Genomic DNA, 25720 nt, shown 5'->3' on the forward strand with positions numbered 1-25720 from the left:
ACTCTTCTCGATATCAAACTCTTTATCCAAATGGTCATCTCTGTGTATCTTCATAGCTGCTCCTTGTGGTCCCAAAATTATACAGCCCGAACTGAGTTGAACTTGCTTTGGTTGACGACTCAACCATTCCTCTGTGTTTGGTTGGGCATCATTATTGAAATACTTGAGCGTGCAGTGAAATGGATACTCTGGAAGCTTCGCATCAGGCATATTGGCAATGATAAACTTCTCCCACAATTTAGCTGGCTCCAAAAAATCTGCATTAAGACTTCCGATCCAAAATACTGAAGAAGCTTCAGTCTCCGTTGTCATCAATGATTGGTGAAAAATATCATTTGGCACTTCCACCAGACAGCCGTCTGGTGTAAACTTTATTGTACACTTCAATCTACACAAAGCATCTCTTCCCAAAAGTGCAATAGGTGTATGTTCTGATACCAATATGGGTATTGTAATCTTCCGATTTTTATAACTGAGCTCAATTGGTTCTGTGAGAGGAATCAGCTGTTTCACTCCCTCAAACCCGATTGTCCGAATCAATTGACCGGACATGGGGAGATGTATAGCATCTTCAGGCTGAATACAGGTAAAAGCAGCTCCGCTATCCACCATCACTTCCAATGGTCGATTATTTATTTTCACCTCTATTGTTGGATCTCTCTCCGGCCCTGACACTATCAGCTGACACCCCCCTTTCGAGTCTTCAGGGCATCTCTAGAATCCTGGTTCCGGGCCTCTGTAAGGGTTCACCGGTCGCCTGGGTGGCCCTGATTGGCCCCTGAATCCTCCTCTGAAGTTTCCTCTGGAGTTCCCTCTGAAATTCCCTCTGAAATTCCCTCTGAAGTTGTTGCACTCACGGGCAAAGTGGCCTAATTGTCCACAATTATAACATTCTTCTGAACGCTGTTGAAAATTTTGATTAAACCTTCCTCCTCTTCCTCTTCCGAAATTTCCATGATCCCTTCCTCTCCAAGTCTGCGCTTGACCAAAAGTTGGCTGTGGGTAGGAGACGACTGGAACCACCGATGATGGCTGGAACGATTGGAGCTGAACCTGGTTCAGCTGTAGTTGTGGTAATGGTTGATTTAGTGGAGCCTGATTCTGCATAACCAGAGCCTGCTTCTTCTCCATCTTCTTATTATCCACCAGTTGTATTTGATTGAGTTTTCTGAGGGTCTCTTGGTCCTGTTCTTTCTGGTCATGTTCCTTTTTCCTATACAGCACCACTTGATGGGCTATATGATCCGTATAGACACCCTTTGCCATGCTTCCAAGACCAACCACCTCTGCCAGTTTGCTCCTCACTGATAGGGGCAACCCCTTCTGTATTCTGGCTCGCAAAATTGACTGCTCCATTTGATTCAAATCTGGGTCATTTCCTGTGATATTTCTCCACACTTGATGAGCTCTCGACACATAGGCCCTCGGGTTTTCTTCCTGTCCCAGTGGTTCAATAAAAATGTTGTCAGGATGTACATTTGTCGGAAATGTCTCTTTCAGCGCTCTCCACGCTCGACCTCTATTTGCAGAAAACAGCTCTGAATCATTCACAGCAGTTCCCACATATCGATTAAGTCCAGCTTTCTGTAGAATCTCTCCCATAGCATGAACTCCAAGGAGATTAGCCAAGAGTCTCTTAATATCTCCAGTGGCAGGTTGTTCTCCCACCATAATCTCTTCCAACTTCGAAATCCAATAATGTGCTCCATCTTGAAGAGTAGGTAACTTCTCAAGTATGTTTGACATATCTGTACTCTGCCAAGGCTTATACTCCAAACTCTGCCCTCGGATGACCACTGGAAACATCTTCTTAAGTGTCAACTGTTTTCTTGAGCGCAATGCATTTTTCATGCCCAATAGTTGGGAGCCTTCTTTCTGCAGCTCTTCCTTCCGTATCTGCAACTCCTCTAACTGGTTCACCAGTGTTCTTTGTCTTTCTGGATTACTAGTTTTTCCCAAGTCATAGGAGCATCGGTCCATACTTCTTTCGACCTCTCTTAAAGTCCTCCGTAAGTCCTCTTTTATTTCAGTACTGGATGTCGCAGGACAAAACCTTCTTGAAGATGAAGGAGTCCTGGTCTCCAAATCTTCATCGTTGTCTCCATTCTCACTGTCATTAGTGGTATCATCTCCTCTCTTTTCCATCCTTTCCTTCTCCACCTTCTCATTTTCCATCCTTTCCTTGTCTACCTTCTCATTTTCCATCTTTTCCTTGTCCACCTTCTCATTTTCCATCTTTTCCTTGTCCACCTTCTCATTTTCCATCTTTTCCTTCTCTTCCTTGTATGTGGACACAAGTACCTCCATTATTATAATTACATCTGGGTTAAGAGTCCCCTCTACTGGCCATGGTTGGTCAATTTCAGGCCAGAATTTATGCCATTTTTCCGATATTTTTGCAATGTTTGCGATGCCTTTAACTAAAGGATTATTCTTCTGTACTACATCAACAGGAGTAGTTACTTTTGGACTTTTAGTGCCCTTTTTCCCCATTCTAACGGCTTCCTTATGTTCCCTTATTGTAAATTAAAAAGTAATTGCTAAGATTAAAACTACTTAAAGCTATTTAGATTACTTATCTCCCCTCTTTTTTTTTTTTTTTTTTTTCACTCAATCAACCAATTAAACAATCAATCAATTAACAAATTAATCAATCAAGCACTCAATCAATCAATCAATCAACCAATCAATGAACCAACTAACAAATTAATCAATTCATGTATTAAAACCATTAAGACACCACAGCCAATAATAAAAATGAAATTGATTTGCCAACTCCAAAGGAATCAAAAGCTCATTGATGTAATAGCACAACCCAAAGTCTGCTTTATAATATTTGACAAAAAGATCACGCACTCCCACAAGTGACTGACTGTCACCAAATGTGCTCTTAGTCGCAGCAAGACAATCACCTAATTATCAACCAATATTCACCTCAAATCATCAAACAGTCACAATAGTGAATCTCCAACACAGCACAGATCAGAATAAGCCACGCACAAACAATAAAACTTACATCTGCAACTGACAGCAGAGTTTAGACCAAACAATCATATTCTATTAATTAGTTAAATGCATTAACTGGTCAGTCCGTTGCCAAGCCCTTTATTTATTTATTTATTTATTTATTTATTTATTTATTTATTTATTTATTTTTGGATAAACTGTACCGGCCTTGATCAGACTGGAGACAGGAGCTGCACACGCAGACGTCAGCAAGCCTCAATCTGTGTGATGCACCGGCCTCAATTCCCACTCACCGTAAATGGATAAGGGAAAAGAAACAGGCAATGATTTAGTATCTTATGAACCCATTAGGTCTTTTGAATAGCATCATAAGCGATTCAGTATGATTTGCACACGTTATCTGCCAGCATTTAGGTCAATAGATGTTTTTCTCCTTTAAATACCAGTAATAATCCCATACCATGCATCATCAATATATAATTTAGTTTATTTCACTCTAATAATATCTTTAAAGTTCTCAATAGTTTATTATTCATTCACGGCTGTATTAATAACTCAACAGTCCTTTCATAAACCAATATATATCTGTATGACTCTCTGCCTGCACACAGCACATGTGTCAGTCCCAGTGAGGAAAAACAGATATGTTATTCTTATTTATACCAGCCCGTAGTGTAGATGTTCACACTCTTAATACCAGCATATGTGCATTCTCTAGTCAATGCAACCAATTTCCTCTCGTTATCACCTTAAAACTAAATTCTAACTATCTCTCCTTCTATCCAAATTATCATTATCCAGTATTTAAAGTCCAAAATGTCAAATTAAACTCAATTTGTTCCCAAATTAAACCCCTAACTAAGCATTGTAGAATTTAATGAAAACCAAATGAAACAAAAAGTTTTAGCGGTTAAAGAATTTTTAGAACTACAAACATATCCAATCTAGCTGAATCAAACAAACAATATTATTTCCTAATACTGTCTGCACAATCTCGCTGTCCCACAAACAAACAAACAAACTGTCTTTTTTAGCTTAAACTAAACCCCATTAAAGAATTGTTTTCTGTTGTTTTTTTTTTTTTTTTAAACTTTGTGACTCTGCCCCTGCGTCTCACAGGAGGGTGTTAATCACAGAGGTGAGAGCATGAAAGTCTCTCCTCATGTCGCTGTACTCATGTTTTAGAAAATTTACAACCCCCCTTTCTCCCCCTCTTTTCTGAATTCTTTCACACAGGCGGTCTCTCTCTCAGGGGAGCCGAGGAGAGATACGAAGAAAAACATGGGGAAGGTGGGGGCGAGTGGAGGGAGGGAAAACTAGACCCACATAATTCATTACGTCCTCTGGAAGAGGCTCATTGTTTTATTTAATACAGAAAGCAAAATATCTTTCCTTATAAGTTATCAAATTTCCCGTTATCAACCACAACCTATATATGTTTATTCAATCATAAAATCTTATTTATTAACCTAAACCACATAGACCAACCCCTGCTGCAGTTTGTCACACACAGCTGGAACACAGTAGTGACCACGTGTCACACACACACCAGGGTACGGCTGGGAGATGTCTCCCTGTTCATGAACGCACACACATTGCCACACAATGAAAAACACTGCAAATTCAACCCAAAAACACAAACAGCACTCATCTTATATTCCCCAAAACAACTCATTCATACCATACATTCATATAGCATGCTTTTTGCCGCGCACTTTTCTTTCTTATTCTTTTAAATTTATGCTACCTATGAGATGTAAATATTCAATGAGAGGCTGCACCAAACACTGTTCGTCAACAAATGTTCAGAGTGAGAACATACAATCGAATTTTTTAATTCTACAATCTCCAGTTTATTAAACTGACCTGTGGTGAGGTTTTGCGGCCCATTCTAACAGCTCCTCTTCCTGAGGGCTTCTATATCCAGATTCTGCGGCGTCTTTCCCTGATCATCTCTTTGATCCTATTTCTCTCTCATTACTCTGTCCCTTATCACTGTTTACATTTATTTATTCAAATTTCCTGGATCCAGGATTATCCCAATTTTCTCTTTTTAACTCAATTCCTGACTATGTCAAAGCCAACTGTCACGCAGTGACTAATCTACACATGTCTTACCGTTAAGAAGTTGAGGGCCCAATCTTCATTAATCTCGCACAATGTTATTTAGCTCACCTTATCGTTACAATGAAGCTATTCTACACATACAATACATCTCTTGTATTTATGTTATTTCCTTTCTTCACTTTTTATCTTCTCTTATAATAATCCCCCCTTTATTTGCGTTGTGCACTACGCAAATAAAATCAAATTTAGCACGGAGCTTCACTTCAAACATCAACACAACATGACATGTCCATAAAAAAGAAAAGGTTCTTTACGGTGTGACCAGACAGCAGGCACACAACAGCTTCAATGAATGAACCAGCATCCAGTCAAGTGAGAAACGCTCACCGTGTGTGAAGGTCTTGGAGATGCCGCAGGCCACAGCACGTCCAGAGTTCGTGACGCCAAATTTGTCGTATATTTAAGCAGCAGTGATGTTGAAGATGATGATGAAGGAATCTCCGCGGACACCGTTCTTGCTTGTATAATAAGGTTTATTACACAGAAGTTACAGGTCAGGACGGGTACCGGCACACCCGGAGACGTTCTCGGCCAATTCAGAAGTCTGAGTCGCCGGTGCCGGACAAGCATTCATATAGGGAACTTGTTTACGCCCAAAACTTGAGATAAAATGACATCATACATAGGGGCATCTAGTTCGAAACATGCTTCCTACTTGAAGATGGGAACCTCTCCACCTAACAGGTCAAAGAGCATTCTCAGGAAGAGATAACTAACAAGTAACATATTGTAATAACACTTAGGGAGTCTGAGAGTCCAGAAACCAGGCGCCGCTAGCTGTAAACATGTCATTATGTTTTACACACGTGTCAAAATGATCCATGTTAACTAAATACACCACATGATAAAGACACTTGCCTCTTTCCCAAACAGCTTTATTTAGTATTTAGTTCACTATTACCCTTTGTCATTTTATTCAAATGTTTGATTTCTGAGTGTGACGCCCAATCCCAATGTCAACACTGACGGGCTGAGGACGTCTCTCTGTCAAATCACTGAGTGCATGAGGACTTTCTTTTAGATATTTGAACCATTTACACACACTTTTGTGTTTGTCTGCATTTCTGCAGACTTCGCCTCAGGGAGTTACCCACAGTTCCCTGCTTTGAGACGTTAAACACCGGGTACCAAGGGAAGCCCAGAAGCATTAAGAAAATGATAAACAAACAAGCATGAAAAAGTAACCAAGCCTAACATTACAGGAAAAAATCAGTTTATGTGTGAGTATTAACAAAGCTCACTGGTTTATAGTTGTTTAAATGTTTAAAATCAGGCAGGTTGTCCTTGGCCATAAAGAAAATAAACACCATTAAATAAAATACAAAATCCAGAGACAACGAAAACCCACAATATGTTTTCTTTAACAGTGCTCTGGTCAGGATTTTTGGGGCTGATCACCAAAATCAGTAACGCTTTATAGATCCCTGCAGTTGAACTGGGTCACTTCACACCTCAAACTAAATATGTAACAGCAAAGAGGATTTATAAGAAAAATATAGAATAAGAAATATTATATCATTTTTGCATTTCATAGGTTATGCTTAGCTCCAAATGCTTATGCAAATGCAGTCACCTTTAAAGAGTATTGTGTTCATTTTACCTATTTAAACAATAGCTCCTTATATCAGTGATTTAGAATAAAGCTATATGGATGTTATATGAATTGGGAAGCCTACTGGTGATGTCAAAAATATAGATTTTTCAATTTATATAGATTGAAACATGTTCAACACTCATCCCCCTTTGTCACCTGCTCTGTAATACACATTGACACAGCTGGACACACACACAAACACACACACTCTCTCTCTCTCTCTCTCTCTCTCTCTCTCTCTCTCTCTCTCTCTCTGGAATGTGAAGAATGTGTGAATGAAGTGTTTTCTCACCTTGAAATGAGGACTATAGCGATATGGATGATATAGAGCTGCTCACATCAAGTGTCAGAGAATCTGTTGGACGCTCACCCTCTGCTGTTTTTTTCTCAAGAAGACGAGGTTAAAGCTCTGATGTTGTTCTCAGGCTCTCAACATGTGTGTACAATGTTTGGAATAACTGCAGCAGACATACATTAGTGAAATATTCATGACCTGGATGAGTGCAGCGTGCATCAGAGTATCTGAACCCTTTGTCTTCCATATTAGATGGTGGCTCGTGTTCAAGGTGTATGAATCCCATCACTTGGATGATATTTGGTTTCATGTTTTGCTGAACGGTTGCAGTCATTGCAAGGTCTTTGTTACGGCAGCTGAGTGAGTTGTGAGAGGCTTCAAATTGTCTTTTCCCACTTTGTAACTTGTGCATTTATCGTCTTTTTCAGACACCTGATGGAACTATGAAGCCATTTGAGCTGCCTACAGGGAAGATGCCTTGAGGTCTTGGATCATCTGATTGGCTCACCCCATAGAGAGCACCGATCAAACTATTTAATTGAAACATAGGTGGCAGATTCATCTGAGAAACCTTGGTTTTTCTTCCGCTCTCAAAGATAATCGCATCATCACCACAGTTATTCAACAGGCCTGAGCTAAACTCCAGCAACAAGAGTCCCAGTCAACAGTGTCTGTGTGATTCTGCGTGTGGGGGTGGATGTGTGTGTGTGTACAGCGTGTGTGTGTGTGTGTGTGTGGTTGTGTGTGTGTGTGTGTGCAAGTGGTTGGCGCTATTAAACATTCACCGGCTCACTCAGCTGCTGCTGCTGCTGCCGCTGTTAGGCTCCCAATCTGGGTCAAGTCTCCCTCCTCTCCTCCCTGAGCTACCTCTATCCCTCTATCCTCTCCTCCTCCTCCTCCTCTTGCTCTCCCTTTCTCCCTCTCCCTCTCCCTCTCTCTCTCTCTCTCTCTCGCTTGCCCACTCGCTTTCTGTTTCTTTCCTTCAGTGCAACTCCCTATGTGCTCTCCCTGTGTCTTCCCCCTCTCTCTTTCTTTCGCTTTTCCCTATTTCTCTCTCTCTCTCGCTCCCTTCCTCTCTTTCTCTGTCTGTCTCTCACTCTCATTCTCTCTCCCTCTCTCTGAGGGAATGTTTGCTCAGCTACGGAGCTCTGAAGGCAGGCCTGCGCTCTTATCCAGTGTCCAAGTCAAATAAAGATGCCCATAAATTTTTGAAAGACATGATGAATAATTTCTGTTATTTTCTCCAAATGTGTGTGTCTACGTCTGTGTGTGTGTGTGTGTGTGTGTGTGTGTGTGTGTGTGTGTGTGTGTGTGTTTGTGTGTGTGTGTGTGTGTGTGTGTGTGTGTGTGTGTGTGTGTGTGTGTGTGTGTGTGTGTGTGTGTGTGTGTGTCACTTTAAATGGCCACTACCTGTTTAACAAGTGTCAGTTGTATGTTTCTTTACTATACAAACTGATGGCATTACAATGTCTGTGTAAGTTGATGGTTATAGTGATGATGATGATGTGGATTTTTTTAATAAGAAGAATAATCAGGTAAAAAGACAGTGGGGGGGTGAGGGGGGATTTCATCCTCCTTAAACCTAAATGACCAAAAGCCCTCTCCTTTCCTAATTTGCCAATTCTGCCATCGCTCCATCCCCCTATGAGAGAGAGAGAGTGCTGCGTGTGCAGATATAGAATTTGCCTGTTCTTCTTCCTGAGCTTTCAACAACATTCACAAGTCTTCTGAAAACATCCTGTAGCAACAATGTAAAAATACTCTGGTAAAAGTAACAAGTCATTATGTGACACTTGAATCTAGCTACTTTTCCTGCACTGACTTCATTTCCCACTATTTTACTCCAGATCCTCAAGTTTAGAAATATTTGAATTAGTTCTAAATCACTGATGAGCTTTAACCTCAAAGACTTTCCGTGGGACAAGAAAGCAGCTGTCTTGTGAATGTCTTTAGCCTCTGCTGCCTACTGTACCACAACACACACAAATTAAAGAATATCCCAAATCATCACAAATGTCACAGCAAAGAAAATGTGTGAGCTGATTCAGCCACAGATTTCCACAAAAGTGTCTGTCTGTGTAAGCACAGGCTTGGACTGCACTCAGCCAGCTGATGTGGAGGATATCACAGAGAGTGCAACCACCCCTGCTGAAGACCTGAATCAGGAGCCTTGTCTGGAGTCAGCAGTCACTGCTCCTCCACCAATTCCTGTGACCCCCTCCTGCTGAGTCTGCTGCAGTCCTGGAGGGTGAGGGTCTTTGTCCAGTACCCAGCATTCCACCAGCTCGTGTGAGCCCACCTCCTGCCACCACTGCAGAGCTAATATGGACCTCAGCCAGGACAAGGCCAAAACTAAAAAGTCTAAAATGGCTCGGCTGAATCCTCTCTCCCTGGTGAGGGAACAATCTCCACTGCTGTTACTACTAAAGAAGCAGAGTTAAGACAAATCCCTTGTACTTATTGGTGTATATAATTGTATTGTTTTGTTTTTTTATTTTCATTTGTCAAATAATACATTTGTTGTTGCAAATTCAGTTCAGTCTGTCTCTGTCAGTCATTTTCAAGATTGTCAACTGCAACAGGAAATTAATTCTTTGACAAAATCAGATTTTACAACAATTATTATTCCTGCTTTAAACTGAACGGCATTGAAAGAACAGAAGGTCAGTGCTCTTTGCCTCGTTCTCCCACACCCCGCAACACACACATCGATCAGCTCCAAAAGTGACCAACCCCTTTATGAAAAAATAACAAATCGCCGTTTTCGTTCGTGCATTACTGGACGTAATGCACGTTTGTGGCAACAGCATCGCTATGTTGGTAGTGGAGATGTATTTATCGGTAAATAGAGTATAGGGTATTGATAATACTAATGGTGATAATTGAATTGAACAAAACACAAAGATTTTACATAAATTACCGATCGGGACAGAAACAGTTTCGATGTGACATCTGTCTGCAGTTTTTTTGCATCAAGTATTGGAATAATGAATCTATCTGCACAAACTCAGCATCAGAAACTATAGATTTGTTTTGTTTGTGTTTTTCTGTCATAGAATAAAGGGAAACTTCACAATAGGACATGAATCAATAAATACAACATACAAACTTCTACTGTCACTTCAAATGTGCTGCCTGCAGTGCACCGCAGAGGTTTCAAATTAGGAGCTACAAACAAAACAACTTATGATGTGTCTGTGTGTGTGTGTGTGCGTGTCTGTATCTGTCCACTGTATCTTTTTGTCCGTCCTTTATTTGTATCTTTTATCCAATTCTCTGAGTAATTAAATCATTTGTTTGACACTGCTGGACAACACATACAGTGGTTTTCTTGGCCCTGCAGCCTCTCAGCAGTAATAATGAACACACATGTTTGCATGCACACAGCATACGCACACATTTGGATGCATCTATTTAAGTTGGGTGTTCATACAGATGCACACAATTCTTATCATATGTCTTGTAGCAGGACCTTTCATCATGCCAGCAGCCATAGAAACCCAGTTTAACAGCTCCACCATGTTCCGTCTGCTGCTGCACAAGCTCCGGTGGCTGCTATTTTTAAGGTGAGACATAGTGCAAACTGCTTTGACATCTTCTGAACGCATTCTTCAGCTGTTCGGCAGCTTTCTTTGCTGCAGCTGTGCAGATATTTCCTTCCTGCAAATATTCCTCTGTGGATATTTTTTTACGAATGTTGTTGTTTCTGACAACAAGTATCACTGGGATAAATGTCTGAGTGTAACGGCACAGTTCATGTTTGCTAATTGGAAAAAGTAAAACGTTATGTGTGTTTGCGACACTGCGAGAATGAGCGAGTGAAGGAACAAAAGAAAGAGAAACAAAGAAAGCAGTGAATATCTCTCCGGCTACCATCTTGTTATTGTAGCGATCAATATGGTGTCTTGTCGGGCATGTTGCATATTGACTACGCGGCACCAAACAAATGCATTTCGCGGCTTTACAATTCTTTAATCACACAAGGATGAATTGTTAATTGAGAGGGCGATTACTGAGAAACCGGAGCGGTTATCTCCGGGCTCCACATCTCTCCTCCTCGTTCCACACCTCCACCTACCAGAGTTGTGAACAGCACTTGTCTTCTGCCTGATGATGTTTCTGATGACAGCTGCCATCTCTGCAAATAGCCCGGGATATGGTGAGAACATTCACAGCCCTGTCCTACACTTCTCCGCTCCCAACATCATGCCTGTCTGGAGTGAGAGTGGAAGACGTGGCTGCACCGATACGGATACAGTACGTTACAGTTCGTGGTTATGTAGCAGACAAAGAGGGATACACACATACTGTTCATTTACCCATGTCCACATGGGTTCATAGCAAATCCACCTTCTTAGATATACAGATCTATATACTAGCACTGTGGTAGTGATGGTGTTGTACTGGATTGTGTCATGTCCAGAGGTCTGTGTAATATCCTGCTCTTACACACTATGTAAATAGGAGGGACACATTTCACTGGTGGCATGTTGGTGCATTGGTGCCTGAAAGGTTCCAGGGTTCGATTCCGGTGTCTTTGCATGTCCTCCATGTGTTTGCATTGGTTTCCTAAGGGTTTTCTTATGACTTCCTACCACAGTCCAAACACATGCATATTTGAGTGTGAGTGGTTATTTGTCTCTGTATGTCTGGCCCTGTGACACACTGGTGACCTGTTCAGGGTCTACCCCACCTCTTGCCCAATGTCAGCTGGGATTTGCTCCTGTGTCCCCCGCGATCCACAAAGGATAAACAGGATGGACGGATGGATGGAGGGAGGGACAGACAGACGAACAAACGAACGGACATGTCCTTGAAATGAAGTCCAGAACAGCGGCAACTTTGGTTAGACACTTAAGAAGACTTTAGGCATTCCAACAAAAAACTGAGCTTTTTACAAATGCTTCTTGACAAAGTACCTAATGAAGTGGCCACTGAGTGTGTGACATATTCTCCCTCTATTGCTTTTAAATCCTCAAGCTTTTTGCAAAAATACAGAAGCATATTAATGTTTGTTTATTGGCAATCTGCAACTGTTGTTAGACTCAATGAGGAGGAACAGCTGTGCTGCTAAAATGCTGTAAAACTTCCCTCCCAGGCTCTGTGGTATTTATACTGATGACAAGTGGGTATTTCCTTGTTTTATAGACAGTGTATTTTTACTTTAATTATCGATGTGTCTCATTCAACAGAGTTGGTTTGGGTTCAGTTAAGACACAAGTTTTGCTGTGTGAAAATATCATATATTCTATAGATAATATATAAATGATCCATGTTTTATATTTGATTTAAAACATGTTCATTATTTAAAGCTTTATCTGAAATGATCTGTTATCCAAGCAAAGCACAACTCCATTCATAAACAACATGGTGATGCCTGCTTCAACAATGACTTCATAGAACCAAGAGGAGGTCAAACTTATTATATATTATATACTATAATATACTATAGAACAGAAGTTGGGAGGAAGGGGGGCTGACATGAAGGAGAAGATAACTGCCCTGCTCATTAATTTTCCCTTTTTCATATACCTGCGAAACATTTCCCACAGCTGATCACAGACAAATCCGAGGTCATCTTTATTAACAATGACATCACTCCCTCCTGGCCCTCTGACACCCTTCTGCAGGAAACTCTATGTGACAGTGTAGCCTGAATGATCTGGTTGAGTTTCAGTGATTTGCTCTTTCTAACTTAGGGAGATGAGATTTACAATATTGCCAATTCTTTGTCATAATGTGTGAATAAAATTTGGTCTCACTAAATCTCTTCATAATCCTCTGTTATTTCACTGATCTTTTCATTCTGTCTGGGCTTCACTCTGGAGACCGAACATCTGATCCACATGCAGACAAGTCTCATAAATTTAAGCTGTGCAGGTTTTCTCCAATCTGAGAAACTAATTCTGAAAACTATATTTAAAATCTCACTATTACACCAGCTTTCACTGAGTATAGAGACATCATTTTGTAAAGTTTTCTCATTTTAATCCTGCTTTACTCCTCTTTTCATAGCATGTATCAACAAGTGGTGGCTCGTGATTAAGAACAAATTCTGATAACGCAGGGGAAGACAGAGGAGGTGTGACAGACGGAGGAGGCGAAAGGTAAAGAGCAGGAAGGGACAGAGGACAGGTGAAGAGACGCGTTTCTGTGAGACGATCAAAGCTGAACAAAATGAAAGTCAGCACGAGGTTAAGTAAAGAGGTCAATGTCACACGTGTGGACACTTAACTACATATTTCCAACAGTTACACCTGTTAACCGTTGGAAAGTAACCTTTGCTGTTTTAATTTTATTTTGCAACCTCAGCTCCCGCTCATCCCCTTATTATGCGAAGTCGCACACTAACACACACACACACACACACACATACACTCTTACACCCATTCACACACACCCAGCGTTAATTTGACTTGCCAGGGAGGAAAAAGTGTGATGCGCTTGAGTAGCTCCCTGGACATGAATCTAAAGACAGTTGGGAGCATGCAGAGCAATCAAGTGATAAAGCTTATTATCTGAGAGGAGCTATATTCTAAGACTTATTATCTACCAGGAGTTAAATGACTTTCAGGTCCTCAAAGGCCTGATGGCCTGGTTTGACTTGGCAGGGGAGAGAGAGAGGGAAGAGGTAGCTGGAGGAAAAACTGGGGGTGGGTGAGAGCACGCAGAGGATGGAGGGATGGAGGGAAGAATTGAGCAGGTGGTTGGAGATGGAGGGTAGATGAGAGGAGAGGGGAGGGGAGATATGAGAGGAGAGAACACCACTTGTGCAGAAAGGTGGAGGGGAGGTAGAGCTCTGAGAGAGGACGGGAGGGAGGGAGGGAGTTGAAGGTGATTCATAGGCGTGGGCAGTCACTTTTCAGACTTCTTGCAACTGCTGTGAAACCAGTTTTCAGGTTCGGGTCGGGAGATATACTGTACTTCATAAAACTGCAGAGTGCTGCATTGTGTCTTTGTTGAGGCAGTTCAGATAGTTTACTACTATAGCTACTGTAGATGCTTTATTGCCTTGGATACCTCAAGTGTTGGCATAGCAACAATAGATTTGGACTGTCAGTGCTTACTGGGGGCCAACGGCAAGATTGGACTGCAACTTCACGGGAGGATTGACTGTGCTCGGTGTAATGTGATGTAACAGGTGATCACACACACATCATCTAATACACTAAATATGAATGGCAACACTTAGCTCGGAGATGGTGAAATAAAAAGAAAGGGGGAAAGAACAGAGACAAGATTCAATTTAGCTTTTGCACCTGCACAGAAAATTGTCAAATAGTCCAAAGCCCTGTAGCCACTGATATAGTTTCTGCTGTGATGTGCCGTTCACTGCAGAAGTTGTTGCTTTGAGGTGTTTTCCAGCTGAAACGGTGCCTGAACAGGTCACCTCTGTTTCAAAGTCACTGCAAGATAAAGGTTAGTTGGTCAGTTTCCCATTATGTCACAGATACAACACGACCCTCTGCCAGCACACAGGAACACCATCAGGTCCTCCTGTTCACGCGTAGTTAGTCTTGTTCAGTGTTTGATATAATTTGTTTCATTTCCTTGTTGTATCAGTTGTATTACATTGTGGATCTGCAGCATTCAACACTTGGAGAGGAAACCCTTAAAAATTCTACTTCTTCTACAATCAAGGAGGATTTGTGTCCCCACAAATTGCAGTGGAAGAAAAAATGTATCCCATATCCCAATTTGTCTCCGTCCATCAGTGAGCAGCAGATTCTGTAGTATGTGTATATGGGACTATATCCGTAGTCTAATGTGTCATATTATCATTTATTGGTCAGCAGCTTGGATTTTTTATGTTGTATTTGTTACAAATGGCCTAGAATCGGTTTAAAATGTTTTCCATTTATTTATTTTTTAACTGTGAGGATCCTGATGCTGATTACATGATGAAGATCAACTCACCTGTTGTGTCACTCACACAGCTGCTAACTGTTGGACGAGTCATTGTTGCTGACTCAGTTTCCTGAACAACTGAATGAGACGTTTTAAGGCTTTAAAGACCTGTTTTCTCAAGCCCTTAACTATAAGTACACTGGATCTTAAAGGGTTAGATATTTACATTGTGCCTTGGCTCTTTATTCACTCTGTTTATATACACAAGTATGTGTTCTGAACACCAGGCAGGATTTAATAATTTTGGATCAAAATCTGATGACAGTTAATAGCTTCTTTAAAGTGTCACCAGCACACTGTCAATTAAACTTTCATTTCACTTGTTCCACAATTAAAGATTTTAGAGAAATACATAAGATATAAATTCAGAGGCTTTGAATTACATAAGCACTGCTAAATGTCCAAATATGGAATGAGCAAACTGCTGTATTTAGCCATCCAGGCAGCCCATTACTGGTAGATAGCTCCCAGCCTAAAGAGTGCTAATGAGCTCACTGTGCACCAGTGTTAACCCAGTCCCTTTTTACACATACAATATTGACAAAGCTGATGCTAAGTATGGGCTCTTAAGTCCAGAGTGAGTGTTGTTCTATGTAAATGAACTCAGCACTCTTCTAACTCAAAGGTAAACTTACTCTACGAGCATGGATTGTGTTAAAAGCTACTTAAACAGAGGAGGAATTCTATGGACAAATGGGTTTAAGGTGAATGGAATTTGAATGAAGTGGGTGTGTGTTTAGCACAACAGAAGACAAGACACAAAAGTGCAACATGCTGCCTTGGCTTGTTAAGATTATTCTTTATTATGAAGTGCCACAAAATGCTTTGTGCTCATTGTGCTTACATTGTTTGAATACTGGCTCAAAAAAACCCAGGACGTCGTCTCTCTGCACCAGAGATGCAGACCTCCCGAGATAAGGTGTGTCAGATAATCGCTATACAGCAGTAAAAATGTATCAATCCAAAGGATTCTTTACAAACCCTCTTGCAATAAATGATTATTTAGGTTATCATCATTCTTTAACTTGGAAATACAAAAAAAGAAGAGAGGTCAAGCTAGTACAAGGTTTTTAATTCTTCTCTACCTGAATTCTAGTTAGTTTCATTGTGCTACTTTCTTTAAGGTGGAAATGACTAGAATGGAAGTGCTTAGAGAGATCAGACCTGGAGCTCACCCAGAGACAGACGCACAAACTGCTGAACACCGGTCACCAGCAGGACAACGACGACTTCATCCAAATACCCTTAAGATGTTTCGACCGCAGTGCAAATGTGCAAAGTGTTTGAATACACAATGGAACAATCTGTGACGCGTAAACAACAACTGGAGACGTTGCAGCCTGAAATACTGTTAGCGGGATTTTTTAACAACTTTGTACCCGTCACACTGTCATCAGTCACTACAGTAGCAGCAGTGTGTTTACTGCTTACATTCTCATTCAAACAGAGAGGAAAGAAACCAGATTTTAGAGTTAGCGGTTTGAGTAATAGCATATTGTTATTTTCTATCTCTTCCAGGGTTTCGATGTCTCCGAGATGTGTAAAGAAAAATGAGGGTAATGCTTTTGTTTTCTTTGCATATATGGGCTCTTCGTCACACTCTGTCATTTTCACATTCAGCTGTATTTGACTAGCATTTTAGTTTGAGCTCCTAATCTAATGTTTTTTACCTATTTTGCATGTTTACTCAGCCATGTAGATTTATTGCGGCCAGTACTTAAAAATCACAGATAAAAAAAGACAAAAACTAAAATGTGAGCCCTAACAAGACGGAGCTCTATGACTAATCGTCTGATACAATTCAAGTAATTGCAGCTCGAATCTGGTTCACACATTGGGAAGAGAGATAAGACCTGCAGTTTGCTGACTCACACACTGATCGCTCCAGTCACAACAGAAAACTGCCTCCTTCTAATTGACTTGTTATGCAACACAACATTTATCATAGAATGTAGACTTTTGTCACTCGATAAATTGACCCAGGCTGTAAGTGAGGAAGCTCATGCACGAGGAAGCAATTATCAGAACGTCTCTGTTATAAACCTGCATCTTATCATTAAACCTGTTTCTTTTCAGTTGTTGAAAGTTTGACTGTAAATAGATTTTCATTACCCCCAAACAGCTCGTCAGCAGGCATCGTGTTCTCACGTGTGCGGCCACGTGGGAAAGTGTCTATGCAGAGTTACGATGCGGACGTACAGGACGACGTATGAACACAAACAAGCGCTTCATTATTTTGTGCAGATGTGTGTGTCCCTCAGTCTGTCTCTCAGGAAGCTCCATGGATCTGAAGAAAAGGTTTCTGAGCTGCAGAGAACTGGGTTCAGCAACACTGGTATTGGCCAGTTAGTTTGAACGATAACCGTCTATGGGTTCGGGATGATTACAGTCGGGCCTGTCTGTAGGAATAATAATCACTCAAAGAGTTTGCCTATGGTCGGCCTGTTAGGGATGGATGGGGCCTACTGCAGAATAATCAGGACTGTAACAGTGAAGCTGGATTCAGACCATCCAGCTTAAGTGCATGCTTTTCTCTGTGGTTTAAGAATGCACACTGTTACTGTATGGTCTGGAAGTGCTCTGGAAGGGAAGTTGAATAATGCATTGACCTCTGTCCAACTTCAACAATGCACCAAACTTTGACTTGGTGCTTTTCTATTGAAAATATACTCAGATTTGCAAAATGCCATGTGTCGTACTGGTTCGGTGCACTTTTCATTGCATGCTTCTCCAGTCTGATTGCTAAAAGTTTGTTCCAGTTTTGTTTGTATGAAAAGAGAGATAAGATGCCTCTTAACATTATGGAAATGCGCAGACCTGTTGCTGCATAAAACATGAAAGGTGTTTTCAGAACCTCTGAATGTAATTGTTTACATCCCAGAAACCTCTCATGAATGGTCAAGGATCCGATCTGAGTAAAATGTTGTGTGGCCTGATCCGAATGTAGACTTCTCCTGCTTATGTAATGCCAGAGTTAGCCTGGTGCAGGTCTGTCAGGGTGGTAGTTATCCTACAATAGGCCTCATACCAAGCAGGCAGCTGATCCCAGCCTCTCTAGCCTACATCCTACATTAGTTCTACTCACTAAGAGGCAGGCAGTGCATAACAAGAGAGGAAAGACAGGACGTTTTCTTTTTGTTACTCTAACACTACATTGGCATGTTCCCTGATGTCTGTTATATTCGTATTTATCTGTTTATGACTATAGGTGAAGTAAAACATACCTGATTTTTAAACTGCTATACAGTAGTAGGTAATACTTCATAACGTCATCATAAAATACCATGCATTAGGTGATTATTGCTTTTGAAGAGTCCTACGGAGGCTCCACGAAAAAATATTGCCCTCAGGTTCTATCTATTGGATTTTGGCAAAAAAATCATAAGCTTTTTATGATGTTGGCATAGATTTCATTTTTTTTTTTTTGCATGCAATAACGTTAATAAGAAAAGAAAAAAACGTAATAAGAAAAGAATTGTACTCAAAAAAAGTGACATATGCTTTGGCCTGTAGTGATAAAAAGAGGTTAGCAAATATCCTACATACACAGAAATGAAAGTGCAACAAATCAAGTATAAACTCACAATAAATTAAAAATTATTGAAATAAACAAATATATAAATAAATAAATATATAAATAATATTTTTACCTCAGTGGTGGAGAGATTATGGTCACTTGGTGCAGCAGAACATTATTATTATCATTATTATTACTATCATTATTACTATTATTCCCCCCAAAAAAGAAAATAAGAGGGAAAACTCTTTCACTGTGTTTCAGTGCAGGGAGGAACGCAGTAACTAGGCTTACTATCGTCTTTGTCGTCATCCTCATCATCAGTGTCCCAAAATATACGGTGTCATACTGTATTTAGATGCCAGAAGGAAGCCGTGTCAGTATTATTGTCTCTATCTGGAACAGACAGAGGAAGAGGAGGTGAAGAGTTTTTGAGGAAGTGCATGCGTAGATCAGTTAAATCCTTAAGTGGGCAAATCTCAAGGAGAAAAATTGTGCTATCTTCATCGTCGTCATCATCACGAATAGGCTCCAAGGGAAAGCGAGGTGAGGGGGAAGTGAGAGAGAGGGAGGAGGGGAAGCAAGGTCATACTCTGACCAAAAATAGATTGTTTGTGTCTGCAGTTCAGTCTTTAAGGATAATGGCGACTTATTTCTGCAGTTTAGTCCATTTGTTTCATCTATGCGGGGGGTCATGCATCTAAGGGGCCGAGAGGAGAGAAAGGGCCTTTGAAGCAGGCGGACTCGTAGTGCTTGTTCAGGTAACTCTTGAGCGCGAAGGTCTTGTCGCAGCGTTTGCACTTGAAGTGCTTGAAGGCCGAGTGGGTCTGCATGTGAGCGCGCAGGTTCGAGCGGTCCGCGAAGGCCTTCCCGCAGTGGGCACACCCGAACGGCTTCTCGCCCGTGTGCGAGCGCATGTGGCCCTGCAAAAGCCAAGGTCGACTGAACGCCTTCCCGCACACATCACACTTGTGCTTGAGGTCGTGAGTGAGCAGGTGCATGGCCATGGCGGGCATGGACACGTACACCTTCCCGCAGGTCGGACATTTCTTTGCCAGCTTGCTGTCCAGTGAGCGGTGTGTCTGTTTGTGCCGGCTCAGGTTTGAGGACGTGGCGTAGGTTTTGCCGCACTCGTTGCAGGTGTGCCTCTGAATGGTCCTGGGGCTGCTGATAGCTTTCCTCCTCGAGCGGCCGTCGGTGATGTAGAAGGCATCGACTGAGTAACCATCACTCACTGCAGCATCTCCGTTGATGTAGCCATCGGTGATCTCTGAGCTGGGGCTGTCGGGTGACTCAGAGTCAGGGGCCCCGTAGTCGCTGTGGATGCCGTCGTAGAGAGGGTCGGGAGACGGCACCTTGATCCCACTGTCACTCTCAGCATCGTACACAACAGGGCTGATGTAGTCACTGATGTAACCACCTGGGGGAAAAAACAGTATTTAGGTTAAAAAACATTGTAGTGGAGGTTATAATGAAAAATAGAACAAGAATCAGACATTTGGTATAAAGAGATAAGACCATTATTCGTCCCTGAAGCAGCTATTACGTAATTTGATCGGTAGTAAAGAAGACAACCTTTTTTCTATCAGAATGAGAATCACAGAGGAGAACAGTGGCAAAGATTTCCACCCTTCACACCAGAGACCCTTCAAATACTGGTAACAATTGCAATGGACATACAATACAATTGTGTACCTAAAGGGACACAACAGGAGAAAAAAGTTTGTATTGACATTATTCGACTGCTGTTTGCGAGCTGAACAAAAGCAACAGCATGAAACCAGATACTCGTCTTTTCTCAGCTTTATCTTTCTTCACAGAGACACCGTGCACTGAGGAGCATTACACACTCTGAAGTGGTGGAACTAAAGAAGTGCCTCCTCATTCATGTTAACAACTCTATTAGTGAGTATTACACCTTTAGTAACGCACATCTGCGTTCGGGTCCATTCATAATAAAACACATCACTGGGGCAATGGATAACATAAGTATTCAACCAGGAACTCGTTTACAACATGTTCGTGCATGTAACATGTTCGAGGTTTCGTAGCATGTTGTATGTAGGAACCTCATTAAGCCGCTCACTGAGTGCTGTGGATGGACATAACTGCTGACACGACAGGCGGCGCTGTAATGGATGAGAAAACCAGATGCTGTGTTTCTTTACACTGAAAGAGCAGAAAACCAAACATGGCAACACAGTGGGTGAAACTGAAGGTTCCAATTAGATCTGATCCAAGGTCAGTCAGCACATTTTTCATGTAATGCCTGTACAACAACCACAAGATCATGCGTTGTTATGTGAAGTACAATATAAAATAACATCAGTTTAGATGATTTTAAGAGTGTTATGGTCCTCCCTTCACTCTAATAGTACTGATAATAAAGTACATAACATATAATATATATTCACTTACATATCTATCCCATAGTAATCATCCCATCCCCTGGTATTACTGCATATGGAGCAGGAGACGTTTGTCGATTCACCCTCAGGGCTGCAGCAGTAACTGTTAATGCTTTAAACAACTTATACGTGAAACACTGAAGTGACATATTGTTTTTCCGGCACACCTGTTGCCAGTGTGAAAAAAGCCTCCAGTGTTGGTCCAGATAATATTTCAGCTATAAAATTCCCCTCAGCCTCAAAGGTTACAGTTAACACAGTTCCTCTGTGAAAGATAAATGCGCACACACACTGACCCTGAACTTGAGAAAGCTGATTTAGTGTGAGAACGAGCATCAGCACCACGGACAGATCCAGTGCGGAGCCCGTCGATGGCCCAGTAACAGAGAGAGACTCCCTCAGTTCAACAGGAAGGTGCTGACTTACAGAGCTGAGAGTTAAAGACTAACAGCACTAGAGAAATAAACTTAAACGCATTGTAAAGCACTATAGATTATATAGATTATTATATCAGGTCGGAAGATGCCACCCTCCCTCTTGATACATTCATATCTGAATAAGATGCTATTTTATTTCTCAAGTTGGTCTGTGTTTTCTCATAGTCATCATGAATATGTGAGTTTGTCCACATAACTGGCTAAATACACAAAAGTGTAATTAAATGCATTAATCTGCAGTGTGACTTGCATATATGCAAACACACACATTATGAAATACCTTTTGATCTATATAAAAAAACAGCCTGTCTCAATACATGTTTTAACTGTGGATGTTGTTTTTCTGCAAATTTTCTATTGACATAACAACAAAGATGCAACTGGTTATACATCAAGTTTTGTCAAACACACACAGGTTAATGCTACGGGCAGTTTTTGTGTCTTAGAATTAGTTTGACACGATGGGTTCGGTTTGGTTAAAAGCTTAAATACAGACTTAACAGAGAACTGTAAACACAACCTATGGTACATAAAGTATTTCTCATACTTTCTCTCTTCATATAATTAATATACACCTATACATACTTAGAGGTTTTATTTCCATTGAGCCAAAAAACAACACACTGGCCACAGCTACGCTCAAAACAAAACTTAAGGTTTATTTATTAAGATTAAGATGTTTCTATTTATTATCTATTTTAAGGAAATATCAGCTTCAAATTTTCAAAATTTAAACTTAGTGTGATCAATTGGACATGACCCATATCTGTCTGTTTGAAGTTCAAGTAGACATAGACAATTCATTAACAAAGATTAAGTATTTTCTTTAAATCCCTTTATTTATTATTATCCATCCAGTCTGGTGATTTTTTAAATAAGCGGCAGAAGCAACAAGGTCGAGGTGACACCCCTCCTATATACGTCTGCATAGGCTCAACAGCTTCTTCATATCTGCTGATTCGTCCTGTCTGAAAACACACTCCCATCTCGCACACAACACAGGAACCATGCAGGGAGACATAAATTATTCCAAAAGCTGGTTCGTTCAAGCAGAAAGTTGTTCATAGCGCTGTGTGGGTAGAGTTTGTATTGTACTGTATGTAGAAGCCGCATTAAGCTGTCACCATCTGATGTTGGGGATGGAGACAAAAGGTGGCCGGTGTAGGCAGTGTGTGGCGCGGCGCTGCTGAGGCAGCAGATCGCGTGTCAAGCCGAGCAGGGCTGGTTAACCTCGACATTACAAATACACCGCTGACAGCTTTTTTGCTTTATGAGCGGAGAAATAACAGAGAGCACTCGCATGCCGAATGCACATGCTGATGTGCATCAATGTGTCGATGACATTGGGGTGGAAGCAGCACAGTGGCTTCATTTACATGGCAAGGACGTCTCTGGCTTTTCATGTAAGATGTGACGCACACAGTCGCAGGGAGCGAGGAAGTTCACAGCTTCACAGGAGCAGAGGGCAGCACAAAAACAATGAATAACACTGCTTACTCCTGCTGGAGGCTCACTGCAGTGAGGGCTGCCTTAAATATTATGCCTAAATAGTACATCTAAACAAATAAATATCTAAACGAGTAAAATACTGTTTATATTCAACATTTAAACCAAAACTGTCTGAAATAATTAATCTTTTTGGATAGAAATGTTCCTCAGCTTAGGAATCTACTGTGATATTCAACAGCTCAATAGTATTCAACAGTTCGTCAGTGACTGTGAAATGAGATAAGTGTGGTCAGGGTCTCCTCCTCTTCTCTTTATGTGATAATTAATACAACAGGCTGCGTGTAGCACAGAGGGAGGTGCGTTTTTTTGTATCTCCAGGGGAGAAATCGTCGTGCAGAAATATCTTAACTCTGCAAAAACAGGACATGCTCACCTTGGTACAGAGCACAGATTAAACCCTCTATAGAGACAGTAAAATTCCAGCCTGTGAAGGAGCTGATTTAAAATGCAACCAAGAAGAACAAACCAAGAAAACACCTGTGCACTGTTGGTAATGTGTCTGATCACAGCTGCTTCTCATCTGTGCTGCAGCTGCAGTTTCGACCATTGAATCACTTCAAGTGTTACTGCGTCTGTCAGCTCACTTTCTGTATAAGACACCCAGCCTACAGGACACAGGGGTGTAGGTTCCATGCATCATCTCAAACATTACAAGCATCACGCTGAGGTCGCAGAGGCTCGTCCACTTAAGAGCAGATCTGTGAATCAATGGACATTTAGACTTGGGCTTTTGCCTCCAAAACCAAGTGAAGGTGAAGCAGATCTGAATAACCTCCATCCCGTCTTTATCTCTTTTAACCTGACTTAGCCTGCGTAGGGGGGGGGGGGCAAACTCCCTGCTGACGATGAGCCAAAATCAATGTAACATGGGATGCGCTGGATTTAGTTGATTTCTCAAGTGACCTTTCCGCTTCAGTGGCAGCTCGACTCGCACAACTCAAGCAACTGCTTTGAGTCAAACCGGCTGCAGACTTCACACTCTCAGTAAATAAAGAGTTGTGTGGTGTTGAACTGCACCTCTTCAGTCTTATCATGTTCCCCTGCAGTACACTGTAGCTCTTACACTCTCACTGAAACCTGGAAGGGTCGTTTATTTTGAAAGGAACTTTTGGAGCTTTTATTGGGTCACCTGTGAGAGAGGTCATAACTACACTGTCAAATCTAATGGGCTCCATAAATGGCCCCGAGCAGCTACACCCACATCCCCACTGGTTGCGCACAATCCCATTTTAAGTTCTACTTGGAAATGCTGGAGAGGAATTATAGAAAAAGAAAACTGGCTACAAGAATAAGAACTGGTGGGAAATAAAATACTATAAAAGCACAAATTAAATAGGTTATTATAGATATTGAGTATTGGCACATGGAGGTGTCGCATTAAAGGAATTCTTCTCGGACACACACATTTTTGGAAACGGCATTCTTAGGTCCCCTGCCTGTCCGCCCTCTACCTCCACCTCCTCTCTCTCCTCCTCCTCCTCTTCCTCTCACAGGCCGACTTGTGTTTGTTGTGAGACACCTGTTAGTGCTGGGTTGTGTGCGCAGTTCAGCCTGACCTACCTTTGTCATGGAGCCGCAAGCTGAGGTCTGTCCTGTGCCGGTAGACGCTCTCCAGATCCGCCGTGGAGAAATCATCTAGTTTCACCTTTTTCACCAGGAAGGACCTTGGCATGGTGCGACACCGACTCAACACAACGACACACACTCACAAACAACACAGCCGATCCACGATGGCCTGGCCAGCGTGGTGGTGGTTTCAACCCGTCACACACACACACACGCGCAAACACGCACGCACACACGCAGAGGACGGAGGAAGATTGTCTTGCACTGATCCGCTGGAAAGTCTTCACCTCTCTTTTTTTCTTTAAATGTCTTCCTCCTTTCTTCTCTGCTCGTCTTCTGTCTGGTTCACGTGCACGAGAAAGAGGAGAAATGCAACTTCAGCACCGGACAGCTCCCTCCGGGGGGTCTCTCGCTCTCTCTTTCTCTCCCTCTCTCTCTCTCTCTGCGCTCGCGTGCACCGGCAGACTGAGGCTCGCGAGCAGTCAAACAACAAAAACAGTAATAACAATAAATAAATAAAAGTAAATAAGAGGTGGTGGAAGGAAAATCCTGCAGCGTGAGACAGCTCGCGGGCCTCTCAGAAGAAGAGGAGGAAGGTGGAGGAGGAAGAGGAGGAGGAGGAGGAGGAGGGATGCGAAGAAAAATCTGAAAAAGGATGTAAAATAGATTTTGGAAGCTTTTCAAAATAAATGTCGGCCACCTTGTCCTTTCTTCTTTGCGAAATAGTCCTTATTTAATTCCCTTCAACAGCAAAAAAAAAAGACTCCGCTTGGCCGAGTGTGGATCATCAGCATCCTCTCCTCTTTCTCTCTCTCTCTCTCTCTCTGTATCCCTCTCTCTTCTCTCTTTCCCTCTCTCTCTCTCGCTCTCTTTCTGCAGCTTCCGCGAGGTGCTCCCGTGAGTGTGCCGTCTCGCGATCAGCTGTTGGCATTTATACCGAGCGAGCCAGAGAGAGAGAGAGAGAGAGAGAGAGAGAGAGCGAGAGAGAGATGGATAGACACACGGGTAGAGGGAGTGCTTAATTTAATCCATCCCACATCCCCGGGGAGCGGCGACTGGCCCGGATGATTTATTGAAGCTGTTATCACCCCCCCCCCCCCCCCCCCCTCTCTCTCTTCTTTTTCTTTCTTTCTCTGTCTTTCATTCTCCTTCTCCTTCTCCCTCCTTCCTCCCTTTCTTCTAATTTTTTTGAGTGAGAGAGAGAGTGTGTGTGTGTGTTTGTGTGTGTGTGTGTGTGTGTGTGTGTGTGTGTGTGTGTTTGTATGTGTGTGTGTGTGTGTGTGTGTGTGTGTGTGTGTGTGTGTGTGTGTGTGTGTGTGTGTATGTGTGTGTGAGTGTGTGTGTGTGTGAGGCCAGGCGCCATGTTTTGGGGAGATAAGAATGGAAATTATT

At 41.9% G+C, this 25720-nt stretch overlaps 1 protein-coding gene and 1 long non-coding RNA gene across 2 annotated transcripts; one reads left to right on the forward strand and one right to left on the reverse strand.

Moving 5' to 3' along the window:
- The first annotated feature begins 7077 nt into the window (after positions 1–7077).
- On the forward strand, positions 7078–12673 carry LOC117777138. Its single transcript, XR_004616561.1, has 3 exons — positions 7078–7088; positions 8637–8641; positions 12471–12673. It is a non-coding gene; the product is annotated as an uncharacterized LOC117777138 (long non-coding RNA).
- A 3000-nt stretch (positions 12674–15673) lies between these two features.
- Positions 15674–25282, reverse strand: LOC117777136 (transcriptional repressor scratch 1-like). The gene is made up of 2 exons (XM_034611687.1): positions 24323–25282; positions 15674–19828 (listed from the first exon to the last, which is right to left on the reverse strand). The coding sequence occupies exons 1-2, from the start codon at positions 24432–24434 to the stop codon at positions 19101–19103; spliced, it is 840 nt and encodes a 279-aa protein (XP_034467578.1). The 5' UTR covers positions 24435–25282; the 3' UTR covers positions 15674–19100.
- Positions 25283–25720: the final 438 nt, after the last annotated feature.

Source organism: Hippoglossus hippoglossus, chromosome 16, assembly GCF_009819705.1.
Source record: "Hippoglossus hippoglossus isolate fHipHip1 chromosome 16, fHipHip1.pri, whole genome shotgun sequence".
In the NCBI taxonomy this organism is placed as follows: Eukaryota; Metazoa; Chordata; class Actinopteri; order Pleuronectiformes; family Pleuronectidae; genus Hippoglossus; species Hippoglossus hippoglossus.

Coding starts and splice junctions, on each gene's coding strand:
- LOC117777136 (XM_034611687.1), bottom strand. CDS start 24,434: ATGCCAAGGTCCTTCCTGGTGAAAAAGGTGAAACTAGATGATTTCTCC. Junction 19,829..24,322: donor CTTGCGGCTCCATGACAAAG/GTAGGTCAGGCT, acceptor TTTTTCCCCCAG/GTGGTTACATCAGTGACTAC.